The 24,293-nt window shown below is 52.2% G+C and overlaps 3 protein-coding genes and 1 long non-coding RNA gene across 5 annotated transcripts; 3 read left to right on the top strand and 1 right to left on the bottom strand.

Moving 5' to 3' along the window:
- Nucleotides 1-725: 725 nt before the first annotated feature.
- Nucleotides 726-12,009, top strand: LRRC74B (leucine rich repeat containing 74B; the record flags this gene model as incomplete). Its single annotated transcript, XM_079763068.1, has 9 exons — nucleotides 726-882; nucleotides 1,204-1,346; nucleotides 1,758-1,890; nucleotides 2,739-2,945; nucleotides 5,953-6,062; nucleotides 7,357-7,472; nucleotides 8,173-8,251; nucleotides 9,957-10,052; nucleotides 11,854-12,009. The coding sequence occupies 9 exons, from the start codon at nucleotides 726-728 to the stop codon at nucleotides 12,007-12,009; spliced, it is 1,197 nt and encodes a 398-aa protein (XP_079619194.1).
- Nucleotides 12,010-15,704: 3,695 nt separating this feature from the next.
- LOC307094218 (tubulin alpha-3 chain) lies at nucleotides 15,705-20,873 on the top strand. Its single transcript, XM_079762886.1, has 4 exons — nucleotides 15,705-16,339; nucleotides 17,146-17,294; nucleotides 17,567-18,247; nucleotides 20,372-20,873. Exons 1-4 carry the CDS (start codon nucleotides 16,219-16,221, stop codon nucleotides 20,666-20,668), a joined length of 1,248 nt encoding a protein of 415 aa, XP_079619012.1. The 5' UTR covers nucleotides 15,705-16,218; the 3' UTR covers nucleotides 20,669-20,873.
- Nucleotides 16,217-21,284, bottom strand: LOC307094220. 2 transcript variants are annotated; one of them, XR_013813049.1, is made up of 3 exons: nucleotides 21,162-21,284; nucleotides 18,278-18,372; nucleotides 16,217-17,670 (listed from the first exon to the last, which is right to left on the bottom strand). It is a non-coding gene; the product is annotated as an uncharacterized lncRNA (long non-coding RNA). The 2 variants fall into 2 exon arrangements; XR_013813050.1 differs by lacking the exon at nucleotides 21,162-21,284 and adding an exon at nucleotides 18,814-20,524.
- Nucleotides 21,285-21,579: 295 nt separating this feature from the next.
- On the top strand, nucleotides 21,580-23,995 carry THAP7 (THAP domain containing 7). The gene is made up of 5 exons (XM_079762887.1): nucleotides 21,580-21,615; nucleotides 21,787-21,866; nucleotides 22,295-22,450; nucleotides 22,962-23,102; nucleotides 23,292-23,995. Exons 2-5 carry the CDS (start codon nucleotides 21,787-21,789, stop codon nucleotides 23,854-23,856), a joined length of 942 nt encoding a protein of 313 aa, XP_079619013.1. The 5' UTR covers nucleotides 21,580-21,615; the 3' UTR covers nucleotides 23,857-23,995.
- Nucleotides 23,996-24,293: the final 298 nt, after the last annotated feature.

Here is a 24,293-nt window from a genome sequence, read left to right as displayed (position 1 = left end):
CTCTGCCGGACCCTGGGCACACAGTGAGGAGCAGCCCCTGTCCCCTGCCCTCAGGCCTCACTTCCTTGGGTGATGCGGGGATGAGTGATAGGTGGTACAGGTACTGTGAGAGGTACTGGGGTTGCAGGGGTCCAGTGGAAGGGCCAAGGAAAGCTTCAGAAAGAAGTGACCGCTGAACCCACACTTGGAGATTCTGAAGTTCAACAAAGTTGGGGAGGAACGTTCCTGGTGAAGGAAACTGCTTATACGACGCTAGAGCATGAAAGAACTGGGACCCACAGAGAGTGTGACTGGCTCCAGAGAGGAGGGTGGCCAGGCTCTGCAAGGTTCCCCAAGCCTTCCTGTGTAATGCCCTCCTCACAAACTGCCCACATCCCCCAAGCGCAGGAACTAAAAGCCCAGAGTCAGGTATCTCCCCCAGTCCTGGGAAGGGGGGCGATGCTGGAACCGCATGAGATGGCAGGGAGAATAAGCACCCGCAAAGCGCCCACCCTTGGGCTCAAGGTCTTGTCTGCTTAGCTAAGAGTGGACTCAAGTTCAGAGCAGACTAGAGGCGGTTTCTGCAGCAACCAACAACACCAGGTTGCCCGGGTGACTGCGTCGGTCTCTATTTGCTGCAAGGGAAGCCAGTTCGCTGCAATTGGTTGGTGGAGCTGGAGGGTCCGCCCAAATTCCCTGGCTGATGATGTGTGTGTAGTCCTGACATCGGTGCCCGCAAATGCAAAATGGACGTAACCATGAGGGGTCCCTGCGAGAAGTCTGGGGAGAGTGAAGAGCAGGAGAAAGAGGTGGCAGCAGTGGCTACGGCGGCTGGGCGTCCTGCAGGGGTCCCGGAGGCTGGGGATTCAGACACAGATTCGGACTCTAACCTGGAGACAGAAGGTGCCTCCGGGCAGGGCATGCTAGGCTGGTCTCACCTTTGGGGCTTCTTTGGCAGGAGTGGAAGGGACAGGCTGGGATCAAGTGGGCAGGGGCCCTTGTCCAGCAGAGCAGGGAGCTCAGCCCTCCGGGGGACACCGTCAGCACAGCCGGTGGCGGCAACTCCCTGTGCCTTCCCTGCAATGCTCCTCGGGCATCAGAGGCTCCACTGTTAGAACGCGCTGCAGAGTGAAATGCCGGGTAGTGACAGAGCACAGGGGAACCCTTGGAAGGTGGCTGGCTGTGCCTGAAGAGGGATCCACATTCTCCTCTGTCTCCTACTAGGCACCCATGGGCTCAGAGAACCGCTCAAGGATACCCTCTACCTGAGGTCTTGCCGGGCCCACAGTGTCGTGCCCGTTTCCTGCTTTCTGCGCCAAGGGAGAGCCCCAGAGCTGAACCTGCGGCACCGTGGCCTGGGGCCCCAGGTACCCCTGGAGGGACCTTGGGGCCAGGCTTGTAGGGACAGTACCTGGGAGGCAGCAGCCATGGGTGTAGCCCCCTTCCTGAGCCTGTCCCACACACTCCCTGGCCTTGCTCTGTGCCAGGCATGTCCCACCCTCACATCTGGTGACAGGTGGGATCAGGGCTGGGGAGCCTGCAGTGGGCACCTCACCTGCTGGAGGGGGGAATCAGGAAAGGCTCCAGGAGGTGGGATCTAGGTGGAGCCTAGAATGAGAAGCAGGTGTCCCCTGGGCCTGGGGAAAAGGGAGGGCCTGCCAGCTGGAAGGCACCAAGTGGGCTGAGCCCTGGAAACATGAGCCAAGGTAGTAGCTATCTATGTCTGGGGCCTTCAGCCCGGGGAAGGATCAGGCCTTTCAGGCCCCTCTCTGTCCTAGGGGGCCCGGGCTCTGGCTCCTGCACTATCCTCCAATCCCTATGTCAAGAGGCTGGACCTTCGGGACAACGAGCTCTGTGGGGCCGGCGCAAAGGCCCTGGCACGTGCCCTGAGAAAAAGCAGCAGCATCTGTGGTAGGTGGGCAGACTTGAGTCCTCCCTTTTCTCACCTGGGACCTGCTGGTGTTGCTGGGGAGGGGATCTCATCACAAGGGTGGAGTTAGACCTGTGGTACACCCAAAGCTGATGCCACCCCTTTCCTGACCAACCCCACGCCACCCACTCACCTCCTCCCCTGACCAGCACATTCTTCAAATGGTGGCCTCCCAGTGCCTGAGTGCAGGTGGGAGAGTCCTTTGACACACAGGGAGGGGCTAGGCAGGGTGAGAGGAGGGAGGGTTGGGTGGGTGTTTGGTGGGACTGGATTCAAATGCTGCCTCTGCCATTAATAACAAGAGGGACCCTGGGCAAGAAGCTCAACCTTGTTGAGCCTCAATTTCCAATCTGTGAAATGGCACAACAATACCACTTAGACTTTGGAGATGTGGTGAGAATCAGTGAAACTGCATGTGGCCCACATAAGTGATGAGTGTCTGGCCCACAGAGGTGCTCACTTAGACTATAATTGTCAGTCCCCAGCAGTGAGAGCTTCTGTGGGGGGCTTGTGTTACTACCAGGCCCAAATGATCTACAGGGTGGCCGCATCTCCATCATGGGCATTGTCATAGCAACAGGAAGCAGGTGGTTTTAGCTCCTTGACAAATAAGCTCATGGACACATAGGGTGGGGATGGCATCAGGGAAGTTATCTGGGGCCTGAGGAAACCCATCTGATAGGTGCCAGAGTCGCCATGCACCCCTGGACAGTACGGCTACAAAGCCCCTTTTGCCACCTCAGGCCTGGAGGTTTAGGGGATGAAGCAGGGTGGAAGAGGATGGCGCCTGGCTTTGAATTCCACTGACAGGAGTGGTGCCAATCCCCAGATGTGGACCTGTCAGAGAACCAGCTGGGAGCGGTGGGAGCCCAGGCCGTCTGCGCTGCCCTCATGGCAAACCCCGCCATACAGAAGGCACAGCTGGCAGGGAACAGCCTGGAGGAGCAGGCAGCCCAGTACCTTGCTGAACTCCTGCTGGCCCACACGGGCCTGAAGTCCCTGGACCTGAGCTATAACCAGCTAAATGACCAAGCAGGTAATACCCGGCCAAGGCCACCATGAGACACTTGAGCTCATCTTCCTGGGGCAGAGGTGGGTGGAGGTTGGCAGGACCCATCTGAGCATCCATGCTCTGGCTCCTGCTCCCCAGGTCCCACATAGACCTGCACCTTTCCCACTCCTTCCACACAAGACTCTTAATCCGCTCCACGAATATCTCACTGCTTGCTGCTACATGTGTTGGGAGCTGATAGGGCCACTAAGAATCTAGCCATGAACAAAACAAAGGCCCTGGCCTCACGGAACACATATTAACAAGATAACTCTCCATAATTATTGCTGCTACAAAAGCAACAAATAGGACACGATTCTAGATAAGAATGGGAACCACCCATTAGAGGGGTGGCCGAGGTGGCCTCTGTGCAGAGATGACATTTAAACGGAAATGAGCAGGGTGGGGAGGAATCAGCCATGGAAAAATCAGAAGGAGAGCATTTCAAGCAGAAGGACAATAAACATGCAGGAATATTACTCAGACTGGCAGACATCAGTGAGCCAGGGGAGAGCGGCTAGGCTGTGGGGTAGAGAGGCCACAGGGGGCTGAAGGGCTACAAAACATGGCAAAAGGCATGAAGATTTTATTCTAAGTGCTGTGGAAGGCATCAGTGAGATTCCTTGGCCTTACTACTTTCTCTCATGCTCCAGGGCCTTTGCATGGGCTGTCTGCTTTGCCAGGAACATGGCATTTTACCTGCCTGCCCCCAACCACTCCAATAAATTATAAGAATCATCTGGGACCCTGGGTTAGGAATACAGATTCCTGGGCACCTGCTGAACCAGACTTGGGAGGAGGGGATGCATCTGCATCTTTACTGGAAGACCCAGGAGGTTTGTCTGGTCCAGAAAGTTTGGGAATCACTGCTCTGTCTCAAGCTGCTTAGAGTGAGTGGGGTGGCGCCAGCCGTGGCCTGTGGGAAATAGCCCTAGAATTTAACGGCCAGAATGACAGTTTGCCTTCTAAGAAAATTATTGTGAGAAGCCAGTGAAATAAAAAAAGAAACTCATTTCAGACTTCCAACAAACTAAATATAGGCATCCCTCTGGGCCTGCACCATCAGAGGGCAAGCACCAGAGAGGTGGCCAGGATGGAGGGGGCTGGAAGGTAAGGCCCTGCAAAGGCTACACAAATATGAAGCTGGATCCCCAGCTTGGAAGAGGACAGACATAGTGGGGTCATTTGTTCCCCTGAGAAAGGATCTGACTCCCTTGAGGGGTGAAGGAGCTTGGGTCTCAGTCTCCCCACCTGACCCATGGTAATGGTCGCATTGAAACTACAAGAAGTCAATTCATACATGGGTGTAGAAGAAACTTCTCACCCTCTAGCTGTTCAACAAAGTAGGGGCTTCCCTACAACGTGAGGGACCCCCGCCCGCTCCTCCCAGCCCTGGAAGAGTCTGAAGAAGAGGAAAGTATCATATCTGAGAACCTGCATACCTGCAGGAGTCAGACCCAGTCCTGGGTGGGGTCTGGAATCCTCTTCTCAGGGAGGCAGTACAGAGCATCTTTGCTGTGTCTCTGGAGCTCTCCAAGGTGCTACAGGGTCTGCTGGCCAGTGTTCTGGCTGAGCGCTCTGCTCTGCTCAGTTCTTTTTTCATCTGTGCATTTCTTCAACCCAGCCTTACTAGACCTGTGGGGACCATGGAGAGGGGTCAAATTAAGATCCCTGTGGGACTCCCAAGCTGATGGGGAGACACACTAGGCAGAGAGCCTGGAAGGATGAAAGCAGTCAACACGAGGCCCAAGGTGGCCCAGCCCAGTGGGCAGGAAAGGCTTTCCAATGCCAAGAGCTCAGGTTAGAAGGATGAGGAGCTGTTAGCCAGGTGAATAGGGAAATCAACAGTTCCACGCAGGGGACAGCCAGGAGGGGAGTTGGTGCTGGCACTTTTGAGACCTAGAAGAGGTCAGACTGGTTGAGTGCTGACAGAGTGAAGAGAGGGTGGGTGGGTGGCTAGGGCTTCTGTCCACTTAACATATGAAATATCTCTTAGGGTTTCTCAGTCTACATGCCGCCCTCCGCCATTTCCTTTCTCTACCACCACTGCCTTCTCTCCACTACAACTGTGCCAGCTTGTCACCTCAAGCCTAGACCATGGCACGAGCCTTTCAACTAGTCCCTCAACCTCTCATATCTGCCCCCACCAACCCTAGTCCACTCTCTACACCCACTAAGGAATCCAGCCTTGTGACTCCCCCCCGCTAGGCTGTTATTGTGTGTGTGTGTGTGTGTTTTAATCTTCACCTGAGGATATTTTTTCCATTGATTTTCAGAGAGAGTGGAAGAGAGAGGGAAAGACAGAGAGAAACATCGATGTGAGAGAAACACATTGACTGGTTGCCTCCTGCACACACCCTGATAAGGGCCCGGGCCAGGTAGGAGCCTGCAACTGACTGAGGTACATGCCCTTGACCGAATTTGAACTCAGGACCCTTCGGTCCGCAGGCCAAATCTCTATCCACTGAGCTAAACTAGCCAGGGCCAGCCTTGTCACTTCTTAAAGCCCTCCCTGCCCCCTCACCAATGATAGGCCAGTGCCCAAGACTCTTGGCCTAGCATTCAAGGCCTCTTAGCATCTCTCAGTTGCCCATTACTCCTACCTCATTTCACTGGTTTCTCCTCACCCTGCCCAGTGCCAGGCCTGCATGCATTTCCACAAGTGCCTCATGCTCCCTCTGTACATTTGGTCTTTGCTTGTCTGCTCTCCTCTATGTGTGCAGACATTCAAGGTTATCTCCTCTATTCTCACTGTCCTGACCTCCCCACACTATGCCTCCTGTTTGTAGTTTATAATAGTTCCCATCCCATTCATTTGTACTTATCCCTCCCCCATTAAATACGAAATCCTTGTGGGCGGGGCAAGCCCATGTTTGGTTCAACTCTGTGATCCTCATGCCCAGCAGAGACCCTGTCACACAGCGGGCATCAGTATCATTTTTTGAAGGAATGTACAGAGTGAATAAGAAGGTCTGTCTTGGTGTTTCGGAAGGGGAGACGCTTGGACCAGCCCTGGCAGAAAATACAGGACTCACCGAGCTTAACATAAGCTGGAATCATCTTCGAGGCCCAGGAGCTGTCTCCTTTGCCAGAGGACTGGGGGTATGAGCCCCTCACCCACCCCACAGCCAGCCTGTCCCTTGAAGGCAGGTCTCCCAGGGAGCAGCTCCCCATCATTGCAGCTCTTCAGAAAAGAGGCTTGGACCTTTTAAGCAGAGCTTAAGGGATATTTTGTGTTTGGGTCTTTTATTTTTCCAGACCCATTTTATGACTTCAACACACTGTGCCCACTCTCATGTCATTTACTGAGGAATCCGCAGCTGATTACTACACACCTTATCCCAGACATCATAGACTCCATGGTGAGGGACAGTGTGCAGTCTGGTGACATGCTCCCTATGGGTGCTTCTTTGAGTGACACGCTTAGATCCCAGCACACATTCTAACAAGCCACCTGCTCCCATGGTTGTGGTCCAAAGGCCTCAGGAATGGGTGGCTGCAGTCTCCTCCAGGGTGGCACAAAATGCCTGTAATGCCCTCTGTGTCAGCTATCTTTTTGGGGTCCTCTTCAGGGAATGGCAGCTGCTGCCTTGCGCTCCAACAGGGGCTGAGCTGGGGTCCTGCCCCACAAGGTGACAGGTCTGTCTTCACAGCATACCCACAAGCTCCCGTCCTTCTCCCATCACTGCCCCCTGGGCAGGTTTCACCCAACTCCAGGCCCCTGAGCTGCTCTGTGCCTTGGGGTACCTCCCCTCAAGAGGTTCCCAAGCAAGATGGGGCCTGCTCATGGCATCTCTGGGGTCTGCATTCACGCCCACACCCACCCTCTATGCCAGTGGTTCTCAACCTTCCTAATGCCGCAACCCTTTAATACAGTTCCTCATGTGGTGGTGACCCCCAACCATAAAATTATTTTCGTTGCTACTTCGTAACTGTAATTTTGGTACTGTTATGAATTGTAATGTAAATATCTGTGTTTTCCAATGGTCTTAGGCGACCCTGCCAGCAGTTCTCAACCTGTGGGTCGCGACCCCTTTCACAGGGGTCACCTAAGACCATCGGAAAGCACAGATATTTACATTACGATTCTAACAGTAGCAAAATTACAGTTATGAAGTAGCAATGAAAATAATTTTATGGTTGGGGGTCACCACAACTTGAGGAACTGTATTAAAGGGTCGCAGCATTAGAAAGGTTGAGAACCACTGCTCTATGCTGTGCTTCCGGTTGTTCTGCTCTACTGGTCACCATCATCCAAGCCCCGAGACTTCCCTGGAACCTCTGTCCTGCTCTCAGTCTGTGCTCTGCACCGCGGGTGTCCTGGGTTCAAAGGCTGTGGCTCTGGCTTTCTCCACTGTCACTTGTGGTCCCATGGCTTTGCTCTTTTGTATCCCAGGCAAACATCTTCCTGAGAGTCCTGGACATCTCATACAATGGCTTTGGAGATCCTGGAGCCTCTGCAGTGGGTGAGGCACTTCGGACCAACAATGTGTTGGAGGAACTCAACATGAGGTGAGGAGCACAGGGTGCCCCCCCTGTCACAGTCTCAGGGCCCATAGCCACCCCAGGGACCAGGGGCGCCGTGATCTTGCTGCTGTTCACCACTTCAATTCCCAAACTGATCAATCTATGATGGGCTTGAGCCACAATCCAGGAGCACCTAGCTCCATCCTCTCATTCAAGGTCATCACTTACACACTGGACTCATAATTCCTACCACACAGGCAGGGGCTGGGAATTGCCAATGTATGTAAAGTCTCTTTAGCAGAGCCTGGTGTGGGCTGGGTGCTCTGTGTGAGTTTTCCTCCCTTTCAGAAGAGGAGCGGACTCTGATAAGTGGGTCCACATGCATGCTCTCCTCAGCAGGTGGCTGCTGGGGGGCCTGCAGTGTGTGCTGCTCCTCCCCGCCCAGGCAGACTCTCAGCCCTCGGCAGGTAACCAGAGGAGGGGCCGCAAGTCCAGAGGGAAAGAGAGGGACAGAAGCCTGACAGGTCATGCTTGGGCTGCCAGGGCTGAGCCCCTCCCAGGAGCTGCAGAGTGAGCAGGGCCTGTCTGCTGAAGTCCTTCCCTCCTTTCCTCCCCGTGTAAGGAGCCAAGGCCAGAGGATTACATGAGAGATGCTGACATTTGAGGCCAGAGCTGGGTTCTGAGACAGTCTGGCTCTGTGCAGCTACATGGAAGATAGCACAATGCACATGTTTTTCTGTTGCAGCAACAACCGCATCTCTGTGGTGGGAGCCCGGAGCCTGGGCCTGGGCCTCCAGGTCAACAAGACACTGAGGATTCTTGCTGTGAGTGCTAGACTGATGGGGAGGTCCCAGCAGACCTGCCTGAGTCTGTCCACACAGATGCTTCCCCTGTCACATAAGCCCACCCCAGTGGCAGTAGGGAACACAGGTTCCAGAGCCCAGGTGGGGGAGGGGGCCTCCTGGATTCCTCTTTTACCACGCCTTCCCCTTGCCACTCACTCACCCATCTCTAGCCTGCTGCGTGCACTTCTTCAGACTCTCCCCTGCTCCATCCTTCCCTCCCAGTGATATCACCACATCTCCCAGCTGTCCTTTCTCCTTCTCAGCCCACCAGAGTGCTGCTCTGCTGCTGCTGATTGAGGCACCCTTGCTTCCCCTCCATCCTCGCCCCTGCTCTTCCTCTGGCCTTGCTAGAACCCAGGATCAGCCCAGGTGCACTGTTGGCCACTACTCAGACTTACCTGAGGCCCTGTGTGCACAGCAGGGGTTTCCTTCCTCCAGGATTGCCAGTGGGGACGGAGCAGCTGAGGAGACAGAGAAGCGAGGGTGCAATGAGGATAGAGCAGCTCCCTGAGAACCACTGTGCCAACAGCATGTGCTCGGAGGATAGTACCACCAGCTCCGGGGGGGGGGGGGGGCTATCCAGCCTTGCCTGGCCCTCAACTCCCTCAACTGGCAGAGGAGCCCCCTGCATCACTCCCATCCTCAACCTGAGGCTCACTCCTCTCCCACCCCCTACCCCCCCTTCCTGATCTAGAACCCAGACCTCTCTCTTAAGCTCTGGATCCAAATTTCCACCTGCTGGATGGTCCCCCAGATGTCTCATAGGCACGTAGGGTTCTCAGAGTCCAACCTGAATGCATTATCTCCCTCTGAAGGCTGCCTTGTGGTGTGTGTACAGGGGCAGGGCTCCTTCTCACCCAGACAGAAGCTTGTCCCTCCCCCTTTCCCACATCTTCCTTTCTCCTGAAGAGCTCTCAGGCTACCTGCTCCTCCTTCTCACTTTCCCTCCTGGAGTTTTGTTGACCTGCTGGTTCCTCATCTCTAGCCCTTTCTTCCCACCTGCTACTAGGTGATCTTCCTAAACCAGAAATATGCCTCTGTCCCTCCCTGTTTTAAACCCATCAGAGGCTCCCTGGTGGATAGAATCAAGCTTAGTATTGTGTCATTTGCAGCCAGGATATGGGCTCTGCCAACCTGCCTCTCCCTCCTGCCTTGAAATGTACTTATCTCACCCAAGCTCCTTAGAATTCTCCAGACATACTGTGCATTTTCTTATTTCTCTTTGTCTCTGTTGCTCTTCTTGCTGAAATGCCCAGCTCCACCCACCTCGTCTGTAAAGCTCAGCTCAGTTATTTGATCACCCACCCAACCTTTACCTCCCAGGTAGAGTTGGCTCACACTCACTCTCATTGCACTTATCACACTGCATTTTTATGTTTCTTTTTCCTCTCCTCCCCCAGTGGGTGAGCTCTTTAAGGGCAGGAGTATGTCTTGTGTGTCTGCATCTTGGCATGGGGCAGAGCCAGGCACCGGGTAGGTGCTCAGTGTGTACCTCCTCTCTTCCCTGGCCCTGAAGCCTCACCCCGGGTGTTCTGTCTGATGGAGGCACCTTGTGAGTTGAGACAGTGGGGCTATTCTGAGGCACATCATCAGAGACAAGGGATCCCCAATCTTCCCTTTTGGGGTGCCCTCCCGGCCTCCCTAGGATCAGCTTTTCTCAGTTTTGTGTGCGTGTATTTCTTAGATGTCCAGGAATCCCATGCGAAGTGAAGGCTGCTTGGGTGTTCTCAAGTCTGTCCGGGATAATCCAGTGTCTGCCCTGGAACTGCTGGATTTCTCTGTAAGAACTTTTCATAAACCTCACCTCTCAGCCTCCCCACAGCCCTGAGGTATACATATTTAGAGGAAGGAAGTGGGGCTTAGAGGAACAGAGTGCCCGGCCCAGATACATGGTGTGGTTGAGTCTGAGTCCCACACCAGGCCTGAAAGTAGATCATAATGCCACTCTGGCTCCACTCCCAGGCCTGACTGGGGGCACTGCTGTGGTCTCACCTCCGACCCCTGCCTGGGCTCTTTATGGGCTGAGAGAGCATAAGTGGCTCAAGAGGCACAATGCTTACTGTTCACTAATATTTGGATTTGCAGGTTCAGCGCCTGCAAGGCGGCCCCCTCCCCCACCTTTCCTGTACTGACTGCAGGCGAATCATGGTGCAGGAAGACTCATTTGTGTGGCTGTGAGGGAAATCGGGACCCGTTTTCATTCAATTTTGCCTTTTTAATATAAAAACAAATGTCACTCTTTTCTAAGGCAATTAACATTAAGGAGAGAATCCCCAAATATAAATTATTAAAAGAAAGTTGTCACAAATCACTGCTTATTCCACCCTGATTTATTTAAGCCCAGACTTGAGTCAAAGTCTTTCCAGAGATGTGTTTTTACAGTTTCAGTCCTTCAGGCTTGGGACAACTGGTTTGAACATCCTTATTCTTTCCTTCTGCCCCTAAATGCCTGGTCTCTTAGGCTCCAAAGCCAGAAAAGAGCTTGCCATGACCATGTTCCCTCTACTCAGAGAATTCCTGTCAGCACTGGATTCTATCACTCTAAAAAATGGAACGATATATAAAATTGCCCTGCCAAAGTACATGCTTATTTAATGCAATGTATGGTTATTTTCAGAAGCTTTTATATAATGAAAACAGAACAGGATTTGCCATCAGACAGGCCTGGAACCAAGTCCTGAGCCCATCATATGGGATCTTGGATCCTGAATTAGAGACCAACACTAATCTAGATGCAGTGTTCTATTTTCCTGTTCCTTAACTCTTACCATTAGTCTAATCTGACTCAGATGTTATCCTCGGCTTTAAGGGAAATACTTCTGAATCCTTACAGTTCTCGTAAAACCCGTCCCAGAACTCAGTCTTGTCTTTATGTGCAATGGGGCTAATATCTATCAGCCAGGATCATTGTGAAAACAGAATGAGATGACAGACCCTATGGAAAGGGCTCTTACAGAGAAGACAGTTCTCTTTTCCCCAGCCCCTTTGTTTTTCTTTCTTTCTTTTTTTTTTTTTTATCGACAACATTTATGCTGAAAAGTGCACATAGATTAAGGGCAGAACTCAGTGAATTTTCACAAATAGGGTATCTATACTAATAAAAGGGTAATATGCTAATTAGACAGGGAGACCTTCCGGATGTCCTTCTGGACAAAGCCATGGTGGCAGGGCCGAGGCAGAGGCAGGTTAGGGGCGATCAGGCCGGCCAGGGGGGCGGCAGTTGGGAGCAAGCAGGTCGACAGGCAGGTGAGCAGTTAGGAGCCAGCGGTCCCAGATTGCGCAAGGGATGTCCCAGATTGGAGAGGGTGCAGGCCGGGCTGAGGGACACCCCGCCCCCCCCCTTCGTGCGTGAATTTCATGCACCAGGTCACTAGTATCTAATAATCAGCCCTCCGCTTAACAAATAGAGCAGGTCCCTAGAAGACTCCCTCGAGCCCCTTCTCTTCTTGATTTTAATAGTTTGGGGAGTGATACCATTGTCATCCATAGGAAAGAAGCTGTCCTAAGGAGCTTCTTCAAGACCTCGTGTGTGTAAGTAAAAAAGTCAAGTTCCCAGAAAGTGATCATTGGTTTCTCCTCAGGATATCCAAGTGAACAGAGAGTTTGATGACCTCGCTAGCTCAGTGAAGGTAATTCTTCCAGGGCTTTGCATAAAGACTGATGCCGGCAGAGTGGAGTACAAAAAAGAGTTACTGGCAGTCTTGAGACCGTCCCTACCAGCGTCTGCCCCTAAATGACTGTGGAGTGTAGCCTCACAATGTGTTCTTACCACTTGAGTCTGCGCTGAGTCACCATGTCAACCAGGTGGTAAGTCTCATGGAGCCAATCTTCACGCTGACTCAAGACACCTGTATCCTCCTTTCCATCCCCAACCACTGCACTAATCTGGGCCTTCCTTCGTTCTCACTCATTCCTGTAACAGGAAGTTGTACCATGTGCTGCGCACTGAGCTGGGCATGGGGTCAAAGTTGCCCAAACAAGTCTCTGCTCTGGTGACTTACCTTGGGAGACAATTAAAATATAAGGCGGTGTGCAACTGGCATTCCCAGACTCAACTTGCCATGATGCAGACTGTCACAACTTTTTTGGAAGGCCATTTATCAGTAGGCACCGAGAGCCTTACAACTGCCTGTGTCCTTGGATCCAGTGGTCTGACTCATCTGCTCTACAGAAGTAATGCTATTTATAATAATGAAAATTGTAAATACCTTAAATGCCAAATAAGAGGGGATTGGTTACTAAGATTTGGAACTTTGCAAACATTGAAAGCCAAGTGCTCAAAGTACAGTGAGCAATTTGTGAAAATGCACAAGATTAATGTTAAGAAAATCAGGATTAAAAAAACCACGTTTAGCAGTTCCGCAAAAGGTTAAACATGGAGTTACCATGTGACCCAGCAAATCCACTCCTAGAAAAATAAAAACATATGTCCACACAAAAACTTGTACACAAATGTTCACAGCAGCATTATTAATATCTGCAAAGTGCAAATGCTCACCAACTGAAGAATGGGTAAATAAAATGTGGTATACCCATACAAAGGCAATAAAAAAAGAATGAAATTTGGGGTGATAAAATGTTTTGAAATTGCCCTGTCCAGTGTAGCTCAATTGGTTGGAGCATCGTCCTGTATTCCAAAAAGTTCCCGGGTTCAATTCCCAGTCAGGGCACATACCAAAGTTATGGGTTCAATACTGGGTTGGGTGTGTGCAGGAGGCAATGGATTGATGTTTCCCTCTCTCCCTTCCTCTCTCTAAAAAAAATATATTTTAATGTTCTAAAATTATTGTAATAGTTGCATAATTACATGAATATACTAAAAATGGGAGGCCTGAAGGTTTATGGATTTTTATGTTTTTAATATTTTCCTGCATTTCCAGACTTTCTACTCTAAGTATGTGTTCTTTTCATAATCAGAAAAATAAATAGTACTTAAAAACACAACCTGATACAGGCTACAATTCAGTTGTGTGCATGGTGTGGTTGAAGTCTTGAGTAAAGTACATCCTGAATTATGACTCTCCCCACAATTCTTATCTTAAAAGCCCTAACCCCCAATGTGACTGTATTTGGAGATAGGAGGTAATTAAGGTTAAATAAGGTCATAATGGTGGGGCTATGATCCAATAGGATTAGTGTCCTTATAAGAAGAGACATCAGGCCCTAGCTGGTTTGGCTCAGTGGATAGAACGTCAGCCTGCAGACTGAAGGGTCCCGGGTTCGATTCCGATCAAGGGCACGTGCCCGGGTTGCAGGCTTGATCCCCAGTGTGGGACGTGCAGGAGGCAGCCGGTCCATGATTCTCTCTCATCGCTGATGTTTCTATCTCTCTCCCTCTCCCTTCCTCTCTGAGATCAATAAAAAAATATATTTTTTTTAAAAAAAGAAGAGACAGAAAGCTTGTTCTCTTCCCTGTCCTCTCGTGTGAAGACACAGTAAGACACTGCAAGCCAGAAAGCAAGTCCTCCCAATGCTCCCTGAACTTGATCTGGGACTTCTAGCATCCAGAACTGTGAGAAAATCATTTGTTGTTTCAGCCACTCAGTCTGTGGTATTTTGTTTTGGTTTTTATTTTTAAATATACTTTTATGGGTTTCAGGGGAAAAGGGAGAGGGAGAGATAGAAACATCAATGATGAGAATCATTGATCCGCTGCCTCCTGCACGCCCCCTACTGGGGATGGAGCCTGCAACCCGGGCATGTGCCCTGACCCAGAATCGAACTGTGACCTCCTGATTCATAGGTCGATGTTCAACCACTGAGCCACGCTGGCCGGGCAGTCTGTGTACTTTGTTATGGCAGCCCAAGCTAAATAAGACAGAAAGATTCCCTTTCCTGGGGAGAAAAGGCAGGGCGGGTTTCTCCTGATTTCCCTGGTTCTCTCTGACCCTCCCACATCCCCTCCCCCCCCCATCACCAATGGCATCTTTCCAAGGGCAGACCTGATGGCACTATTCAGAGGCTCCCCGAGTCCTATAGGAAAGTCCCAATTCCTTAACCTGGCATGTCCCATGTCAGGGGGCAGGTTCCCCACCCTCCTTTACGGAGAAGTTAAGGGTATGGCTGGCACGCCAGAACAGAGTGCTGCATTATGGTGATGAGCCTCCGTCCTTCTGCCCCCACTTTTCCCAAAGTAATAAAAAAGACACATTGGATCCTAAAGAAAGTGTAGTCGATCTTTACGGAATGGAAGAATCAAGTAATTGTTCCAAAGTCCTCCCAAATGGGCACCGCCCCCCCCCTTGTCCCAGGACACCCATTCCTCATTAATGAAGTAATAAAATCCTGCCCAATTTCAGGGTGCTGGCTTGAACAGGCCTTTCTGCACCGGAAAGGGGTGGAAAAGTGCGAGGGTGCAGACTTAGGGTGGATGTCGGTCATACCTCTAGGAGGTGGCCGCGTTTGCAAAAGGCCTTGCATACGAAGCGGGGAGTCAAGGGCCTGAGGTGGCTGGCGAGGGGATGGCCGCACAAGGTGGACATAAGTCATTCGCATGCCGCCGGGTGCTCACGTGCATGGGAACATCCTGTGCCCCAGCCAGGCAGGCGCCACAGCCGCTCCAACCTCCAGTCGGAGAAGGCTCCGGAACATCTGAATCTGCGCTCGGCCTTCCTCGACCCGGCAGCCTTCCCGCCAAACCAGCAGCCAATCAGAAAGTGCCGCACTCCATGAGTCGAGCGACAGCCAATGAGAAGCTGGATTCTAGGCCTTGGCCCGCGTGAGGCGCCCCGGACCAATGGCCGCCTGGGCATTGGCGGGCCTATAAGGGGCAGCGTGCGCCGTGCGGAGGTGGCCGTTGGGCGCGCGGAGCTTCGGTACCGGTTCTTCTTTTCGGTCGAGGAGCAGAGTCCGGCAGCGGCGGCAGAGCTCACCATGGTAAGGCCTTGGGGCTGCGGGGGGCGGGCGCTGTAGGCCCAGCGCACATTGGAAGGACCCCGGAGACCGGCAGCCTGCACACTCCCAGGCGGGAGGGTGGACGAAGCGCGCCACGTGGGGCCGCAGCCCACAGAGAGAGCCTGGGGTGCGGCGGGAGCGGGCCTAGGCGGGGAGAGGGGGCCGGGGGGGCGAGCGAAGAGCCAGCCCAGAGGCACCACGAGGCCTGGAGGCCCCCTGGACGGGCACATTCTGAGTTTGTGCGCCCAGAGGGCGGCGGTGACCTCCAGCTTGGGAGGGGGGTTCGGCAAGGGCAGACAGCTCCCCGGAAATGGCGCCTTAAAGAGCCAGGGCGGCAGCTGGCCTGTGGGATGGCCTTGACTCCTCCGTCTCCGAGAGGACAAATCACGGTGTTGAGTTCCTGAAGACGAGGGCGATTCTCAAACATTCTGGTCTCAGAACCTCCCTACACTTGTCCCACTAGAAATTAAAACGAAGAACTGTAAAAATATTTATTACTTTACAGCAAGATGGTAACATAAATAACAAATATCCGAGTCTGAACAGCCAGTTTGTCATTTCTTTCAAATACAAACAGCTTGCCGTGAAAAAAGCAGCTAGTTCACAGTTGGCAACTCAAATACACAAGTGCTTTTTCTCAGTACAGCTGTATTTCTATGTCTGCACAAGTACTTTATATGTACTTTCCATTTTGTCACAGTACACAGGGTAGAGATTTAATAAAATTAATTTTGACAATTAGGTTCTGAGGCTAACTGTAGCACTTAGCTAAGTGGTTTAGCACCTCCGTTTTCACAGGGATAACTGGATCACACAAACCTCGTAGAAAATAACATTTGAGAAAGCCTTAGACACTGAAATGCACACATCATATATATCATATTTGCATACCATATAGTGACAATTGCCTGGAAAACGAATGAGTCTTACATTGATGTTCTGTTTCCCAGCGCGAGTGCATTTCTATCCACGTGGGACAGGCCGGTGTCCAGATCGGCAATGCCTGCTGGGAATTATACTGCCTTGAACATGGCATTCAGCCTGACGGGCAAATGCCAAGTGACAAAACCATTGGTGGTGGGGATGACTCGTTCAACACGTTCTTCAGCGAGACTGGGGCTGGCAAGCATGTGCCCAGAGCAGTGTTTGTGGACCTGGAGCCCACCGTGGTTGGTAGGTACTCGGGCAAGCAGGGCGGCTGGGAGAGCCTAGTTAATCCCCCAGGGTTCTCCTTGGAATTCCTCTGCAGAAAGGACGGATGGACACACAGGTAAGCCGTGACCATGTCAGGTGAGAAACTGAAAGATTAGTGCTTGAAATGTGGGGCTTGGGCTCCTGATTTAGGAAAACCTAACATACAGCAAAAGGCTGCTTTGCCAGGAGTCAGCTGGGCTTATGACAGATTCATTCATCACTTCCTCAGCCCCAGGTAGGCGTCACCTTAATGCTGTGCACTCTCTCAGCTGGTGCATGAGTCTTCACTGCAGCTCAGACATAGAAATTGGGGAACATTCATTGGGTCCCTCCAGATTAGTTGTCTGAGGAGAGCTGCAAAGAGAGCACCTGTCAGTGGTCACCCAGAGATGACAGAATGTCACCCTAAAGTCTGAGACCAGGCCACACAGGTGCCCTGATAGGACTGCCTGGCAAAAATCACACTGACCTAGTGACTGTCAGGTATGAACCATTTTTAAAATTGTACCTTTTGGTGTGAAATAAATATGTAGAATTGCCTGTGTACAGGGGTTCTCTTCTTGGGGAACCAGTCAGGCTGGTATTTGTGCCATGAGGTGAGTTTACCTCCCTAGAGCCACAGATTGCAGATGTGCTCTGTGTGTTACATAGAGCCTCCCTGTGATAAAATGATGCTGTTCACCTACAAGGAACAGCACGTGCGTGGTAGAATTGAACATTCCCCCAGTCTGTCCGTGCTGGTGAGTGAACAATCGTCCTTAAAGGCACATGTGTCCTCTTTGTAGATGAAGTGCGCACAGGGACCTACAGGCAGCTCTTCCACCCTGAGCAACTGATCACCGGGAAGGAAGATGCAGCCAATAATTATGCCCGAGGCCATTACACCATCGGCAAGGAGATTGTTGACCTGGTCCTGGACCGGATCCGCAAGTTGGTAAGAAGGGTGCTGGGAAGCCTTCCAGGGTCATTTGGGAAAAACCCAAGGCAGAATCATGAACCCATGGTCCTCCTTTCCGGTGTGGCTGCAGTGCGTCCATCCGTACATCTCCGGTGTCTGCTTTGCCTTCCCTCCCAGTGGAATGCATGTTACCGGGGGTGACTGGGATCCATTTAAACTTGTGGAGTCAAAGAGAAGGGACCTAGGCTTGTTGGAGGTTGGCGGTGTGGCTTCAGAAGGCATTGCTCACGGTCTCTGCTTCCTCTCAGGCGGATCTGTGCACGGGGCTGCAGGGCTTCCTCATCTTCCACAGCTTCGGGGGCGGCACCGGCTCTGGGTTTGCATCTCTGCTCATGGAACGGCTCTCGGTTGACTACGGCAAGAAGTCCAAGCTAGAATTTGCCATTTACCCAGCCCCCCAGGTGTCCACGGCCGTGGTGGAGCCCTACAACTCCATCCTGACCACCCACACGACCCTGGAACATTCCGACTGTGCCTTCATGGTGGACAACGAAGCCATCTACGACATATGTCGGCGCAACCTGGACATTGAGCGGCCCACGTACACCAACCTCAATCGTCTGATTGGGCAGATCGTGTCCTCCATCACGGCCTCCCTGCGCTTTGACGGGGCCCTGAACGTGGACTTGACGGAATTCCAGACCAACCTGGTCCCGTACCCCCGCATCCACTTCCCCCTGGCCACCTACGCCCCAGTCATCTCGGCTGAGAAGGCCTACCATGAGCAGCTGTCTGTGGCTGAGATCACCAATGCCTGCTTTGAGCCTGCCAACCAGATGGTCAAGTGTGACCCTCGTCATGGCAAGTACATGGCCTGCTGCATGTTGTACCGGGGGGACGTGGTCCCGAAAGATGTCAACGCGGCCATCGCCACCATCAAGACCAAGCGCACCATCCAGTTTGTGGATTGGTGCCCAACGGGATTTAAGGTAGGACTGGGTGATAACGAATGGTTTTACCTTTTAGCATGCTGCAGACCCTGCGATAGGACGCTGCCCTTGTGGAGAACACCCCGTTCCATGGCAGCTAGGCTCTTGGTCATCCATTAGTGTACCTTTTAACAGAAGAGGAAAAATTCTGAAGGATTGTTCCCATTAGGGTGGTGGATTTAGTATAGGAAATGTAGGTTGACCTTGAAATTATTTTAAAAAACTTGAAATAGTAAAATTTTATAATAGAAATGTAGGTATTTTCTTTAAGTCCTTGTTCAGAATTGGTTTTCTGCATTAGATAAATCTGTAGACCCCCACAGTTGTAAACCCTCATTTTGGGAATTGCAAGGTCCAGGGTCATGCCAGCTGAAAATCACAAGTAGCAGAAATATCTCATCTTGTTCTCATTTGGAATAGTTGTAACTTGCCTCTGACTACCCACATTATTGAAGGTAATCTAGCCTTCTTGTCAGCCCCACTTAAGTAACTGTGACACAGATCATCTTTGAGGAAGTAAAATTATTTTAAGTGATTCATGCAAAAAAAAAATCATTAAATCTTACATAGGTTTGCAGACCATAGAGGTTTTAGGTAGGAGTTGAAATCTTCCATTCCAAGTTCTTGAGTGGGGGAGTTTGTTTCAGTCACTGTGACCTTTGGAAAGTAAGGACATCTAAGCCAGCCTCAGCTGGGAGGCATTGTGGGAGTTGCTGTGCCCTGTGCCCAGGTTCATCTCTTAGCTGAGTCTCTGGCTCCTGTGAATCAGTAGAGAGGCTGGTCTGGGAGGAGGTGCAGGAAGTCAAAGCTTCTGCTGTACCCAGGGAAGACAGTCCAACCTCAGATGGATCATGTGAATTCCCATTCCTTTAAAAGTTCTTTTTCGTCAGTCTTGAGTGTGATTTCACCATGTTCTTGAACAACCATTTGCTTAGGGATAAGGTGTTTTCAAGGAATCATCCATGTTTAAATATGTTTAGGTTTTTTTTATTATGGAAATGCACATAAGTGGCAAAATATTAAAACAAGAATGCTGAAAGACTCAAGTCTGCTCCTCCTTCCCCAGGGCTTTGTTTGTCCTTACAGCGATGTTCTGTGCATATTCAGTGTGTCTTATGCCTCTTGCTATAGGGGTGAGGTTCACAGGAAGAGCCTAGCAACATGGGCAAAGAATGCACATTCTCTTCACGTAGGTGACAGACGCAACTTGCTGCACACAGGTGGCCAGAGAGTGGGAAGCTGGCAGCACTCCCACTAGGAGGGGCCGGTTGGCCTAGCCTTAGAGCCATGGGGCCCCTTGATCAGGGTCAGAACCCCCTGTGCCCTTTACCCTGCCCTTCCCAACTCTCTGGAGAATGGTGTGCCTGGCTGCTGCTAACTACCATCTATTCACCAGGACAGATAGGTGACGGCCTCAGCACATTCCCAGGCATTTGTCTTCCTCCAGCATGATGTTCCCTAAGGTGTCCAAACCTCTAGTCTATTTATTACTCTATGGGCATTTCTAAGCCTAAATACATAGAATTCAGCTTGCTTTTCTTTTTACCAAATATACAATATACCTTGGATATATTGATATGCCAGGACAGATTTATCCTTCTTTTTCATAATCATAAAGTGTTTTACTGTATGGGTGTGTAACAAATGATGGACATTTGCTTCCAGTTTTGCCATTACAAACTACTTGAAATTAAATACAGAGAAATCTTTATACATGTAGCTTTGTGTTCTTGTGTGAATAAATCCAAACTGAAAGTATATAGTCAGCCCTGGCCAGATAGCTAAGTAGGTTAGAGCAGCATCCCTATATGCCAAGGTTGCAGGTTCAATCCCCAGTCCGGGCACATACAGAATCAACCAATGAAATACATAGATAAGTAGAACAATAAATTGATGTTTCTCTCTCGAGCCCTGCCTCTCTCCAAAGCCAATCAATCAAAAGAAACTTAAAAAGAAGTAAACAGTTAAAGGATATTAAATGTTGACAAATATTGCCAAAAACTAATGTACCAGTTTCTATAGGGCTTCATTTAAACTGGACCCACAGCTCCAGTTTTGAAAAACAAGCTACCGTTTCTGAGGCCACAATACAAACTTCACTCTTATTTTTCCCTTCTCTGGCAGGTGGGCATCAACTACCAGCCCCCCACCGTCGTCCCTGGGGGAGACCTGGCCAAGGTGCAGCGGGCTGTGTGCATGCTGAGCAACACCACGGCCATCGCCGAGGCCTGGGCCCGCCTGGATCATAAGTTTGATCTCATGTATGCAAAGCGAGCCTTCGTGCACTGGTATGTGGGGGAGGGCATGGAGGAAGGGGAGTTCTCCGAGGCCCGGGAGGACCTGGCAGCTCTGGAGAAAGATTATGAAGAGGTGGGCGTGGATTCCGTGGAAGCTGAGGCTGAAGAAGGGGAAGAATACTGAATGGGAGAGTTGTGCTGGCACCCATCCCTTTGTATTCCCCCCCACACACACTGTAACATTACAAGATATGTTTACCTATTAAAGTTTCTGTATTGAAGCATCATCTGTCCCTTGTGCTGCACTTTGACAAAATTCCCCACCCAGATACCTGCCTTTTTCCAAGTGGATTTGTAGGGGAAACGCATTTCCTTTCAAACTGAAAAACTATGTACTAAGTTTAATTACCACGTTACTCCCTGAAAGGACTTCAAAAAGCACAGCTGAGGAAATTAAGAAAACGTGCTTCAGTTATTTTAAATTTAAATATTCTTAAGTCCTTCGTTCCATACTTCATGTTCTTGGGAAAATGGAACAGTAACCGGGTTTTTTCTAAGCTGCAGAGTGGCGGTTTTTACCGTCTTGTGGGAGGGGCCAGAGAGGCAGCCCCACCCAGCACAAACCAATTTCGGACCTCCCTTTCTAGGAAGGCCCTGAGCTTTCCCCTTTCAGGTACCTGACGGAAGTCGCTAGCGCAGAGCCTCTGCCCATCACATTTCCCAAAACGTAATCACTGGCCACTGCCCACCCTTCCAATTAGAGGCACCGCTCCAGAAGTCGTGAGCCCTGGTTTTTGTCGGGTTTGAACTCGAGTCCAGGCCCCTTTTCTTGCCGTTGAAGTTTCTTCTCTTGCAATCGGGACCTCCGAGAACGCATGGTCCGGCCCCAGGGCACTACCGGTCGGCAGCCAATAGCCACAAAAGGGCAAGGCGAGAGGCCTACTTTGCAATGACGAAGGCGTACGGAGAGCCTAGAACAAAGCGTTCACAGTTGCGACCCCAGGCTCCCATCGCTTCCGGGACCAGACCCGCCCCTCGGACCAGCGTCCCGTACTTCCCAGTCTCTATGATACCAACTTCCGCCACTCGCCACATCTCGCGAGACTCCGGCGGCTCAGCAATGGCGAGACCGTGAGTGCCGCTGACGGGACCCCGGAGAAAGGGCTGGGAAGGGGCTCGGGCGAAATCGGGCAGTGGGAGACTCGGCAAGCCAGGGCCGCCTGAACCGGAGCGGCGGCTGGGGGCTCGAGGCCCCTACGGGCCGGACTGCCGCCCGCGACCAAGCTCCCGCCTCTTCCCCAGATGCCGCGTCACTGCTCCGCCGCCGGCTGCTGCACTCGGGATACGCGCGAGACGCGCAATCGCGGCATCTCCTTCCACAGGTCAGCGCGCGTGCGTGCTGGCTCACGCAGGTTGACGTGCGCATGTGCGCTTTTTGCTGGCGTGAAGCCACAATTGCACAAACGCGTTCTCTGTTTGGGGCGAAGCTTGAACTTGTGGGTGGGTGGGAGGGGGTGAAGCGGGCGATCTAGGAGGAATTGAGTCCGGATGGGAAAGGAAGGACGACCTCCAACACCCTTGAATTCTCTGCTCTGCGACTCTTACCTACTAGATGACGCTGAGCAAATTGTGCCTCTTTTTGAGGCCCAGATTCCGCATCTGTGCTGTGGTGGACGGTGCTTCCCTGTGAGGGTTGAAGGGCGGTCTCCTGGCAGCATGTGCAGGGCCAGCTCTTCCCATCCTGGGAACATAGGCAGCATAGACCCAGGGCTTCAGGAAGCCTGGGGCTCACAGGTTTGTGGCTCCACAGACTTCCCAAAAAGGACAACCCAAGGCGAGGCTTGTGGCTGGCCAATTGCCAGAGGCTGGACCCCAGCGGCCAGGGCCTATGGGACCCAGCATCCGAGTACATCTACTTCTGCTCCAAACACTTCGAGGAGAACTGCTTTGAGCTGGTGGGAATCAGGTGAGCCTCCTTGCCAGCCAGCATTGGGGTATCTGTAGGGCCCGATGGGGAGATTCCTGAATCACCTGGCACGAAGACAGGCAGACCTAGTTTCAGGGATGTCTGTCTCTTCCCAGCTCTGTACCTCAGTTTCCTCTTGCAGCAGATGAGGACAGTAAGACCCACCCCCACGGGATGGCTGTGCCAGTGACACAAGAGGAAAGCATGAGCTTTTCCAGCAGGTGTTCCTTAGAACCCCAGTCCTCCCACCAAGTCCACAAATGAAATAATTCATTTTGGCTGGTCAACCCAGTTCTGGTGGAGCCTTTCCACACACCTTAACTTTGAGGATTCCTGCAGGGAAGCGATTGGTGTAACTCTGCCTAACTTGGCATTCTCCAAACTAATTGTTTGCTAGCACGGGAGAGCCTGCTCCAGGGTGCTGGAGGGCATGCTCACACTAATCCCCTGCAGGTCAGCTGGGGGTGGCAGGTCTCATTCTTTATCTCATCCAGGTTGCTTTCCCCAACAGTGGGTATCACAGGCTGAAGGAGGGGGCAGTTCCCACGATATTTGAGTCTTTCTCCAAGTTGCGCCGGACAACCAAGACCAAGGGGCACAATTACCCACCTGGTCCCCCCGATGTCAGCCGGCTCCGGCGATGCAGGAAGCGGTATGTGCTATGGGTGAGGGTTGCTCCACTCACCCCAATTTTGAGGGACTGGGCTTTAGAGTGCCTCCCAGCAGCAGTGATGGACAGGGTCCTGAGCCTGTGGAGCGGGCTGATGCTCCTGTTCAGGGGGGCTGGTGAAGTGGGGTCTGGCAAGCCCTTAGCCTGACCTGTCAGTCTCTCTCCCCACAGCTGCTCTGAGGGCCGAGGACCCACAACTCCTTTTTCTCCACCTCCACCTGCCGAGGTCACCTGCTTTCCTGTGGAAGAGGCCTCGGCACCTGCTGCTTTGCCTGCCTCCCCTACTGGGAGGCTGGAGCCTGGCCTCAGCAGTCCCTTCTCAGACCTCCTGGGGCCTCTGGGTGCCCAAGCAGATGAAGCAGGCTGCAGCGCCCAGCCCTCCCCGGAGCGGGAGCCAGAGCGGCAGCCGTCCCCTCTCGAGCCGCGGCCTGTCTCACCCTCAGCCTACATGCTGCGCCTCCCACCACCCGCTGGAGCCTACATCCAGAATGAGCACAGCTACCAGGTGGGCAGTGCCCTGCTCTGGAAGCGGAGGGCTGAGGCTGCGCTCGATGCCCTGGACAAAGCCCAGCGCCAGCTGCAGGCCTGCAAGCGACGGGAGCAGCGACTGCGGCTGCGGCTAACCAAACTACAGCAGGAGAGGGCGCGGGAGAAGCGGGCACAGGCAGATGCCCGCCAGACTCTGAAGGAACATGTGCAGGACTTTGCCATGCAGCTGAGCAGCAGCATGACCTGAGTGAGGGGCCACTGGACCCACGGCTGACGAGGGGCTGCCTGTCAAGGCTCCAGCCTCTTCCTCAGAATCCACCTGGAAGGGGACCTGCTTTGAGCTGCATCCACCAGACCTACCAGATGCCACAATAAAGTGGGTTCTAGGAGGCCCTCTATCTGGTTCAGCTGAGGGCTGGGGCCCTTCCCTCAGTACCGGGCTTGTTCCCCCAGTCAATGGCTGCAGCCCCCAGAAGGCTCAGACCCTGGAGTCCAAGCTCTGGCTGCAGATAGCCGAGTACAGCTCTTGCCTACTCCCCATGCAGCTCCGTGCCCCACGGGTTCTCTGAGGGTCGGGATGGTGTAAGTAGAGGTTGGGGCAGCACTAGGCACCCTTCCTTTGGCACCTGAAACGGGTGCCAATGCAAGCTGGTTTCTTGGAAAATACTCCTAAAACCCAAGCCA

The sequence above is a fragment of the Cnephaeus nilssonii genome (assembly GCF_951640355.1).
Source record: "Cnephaeus nilssonii genome assembly, chromosome: 22".
In the NCBI taxonomy this organism is placed as follows: Eukaryota; Metazoa; Chordata; class Mammalia; order Chiroptera; family Vespertilionidae; genus Cnephaeus; species Cnephaeus nilssonii.
Note: the sequence above shows the minus strand (reverse complement) of the source record. Positions and strands in the feature narration are given on the sequence as shown.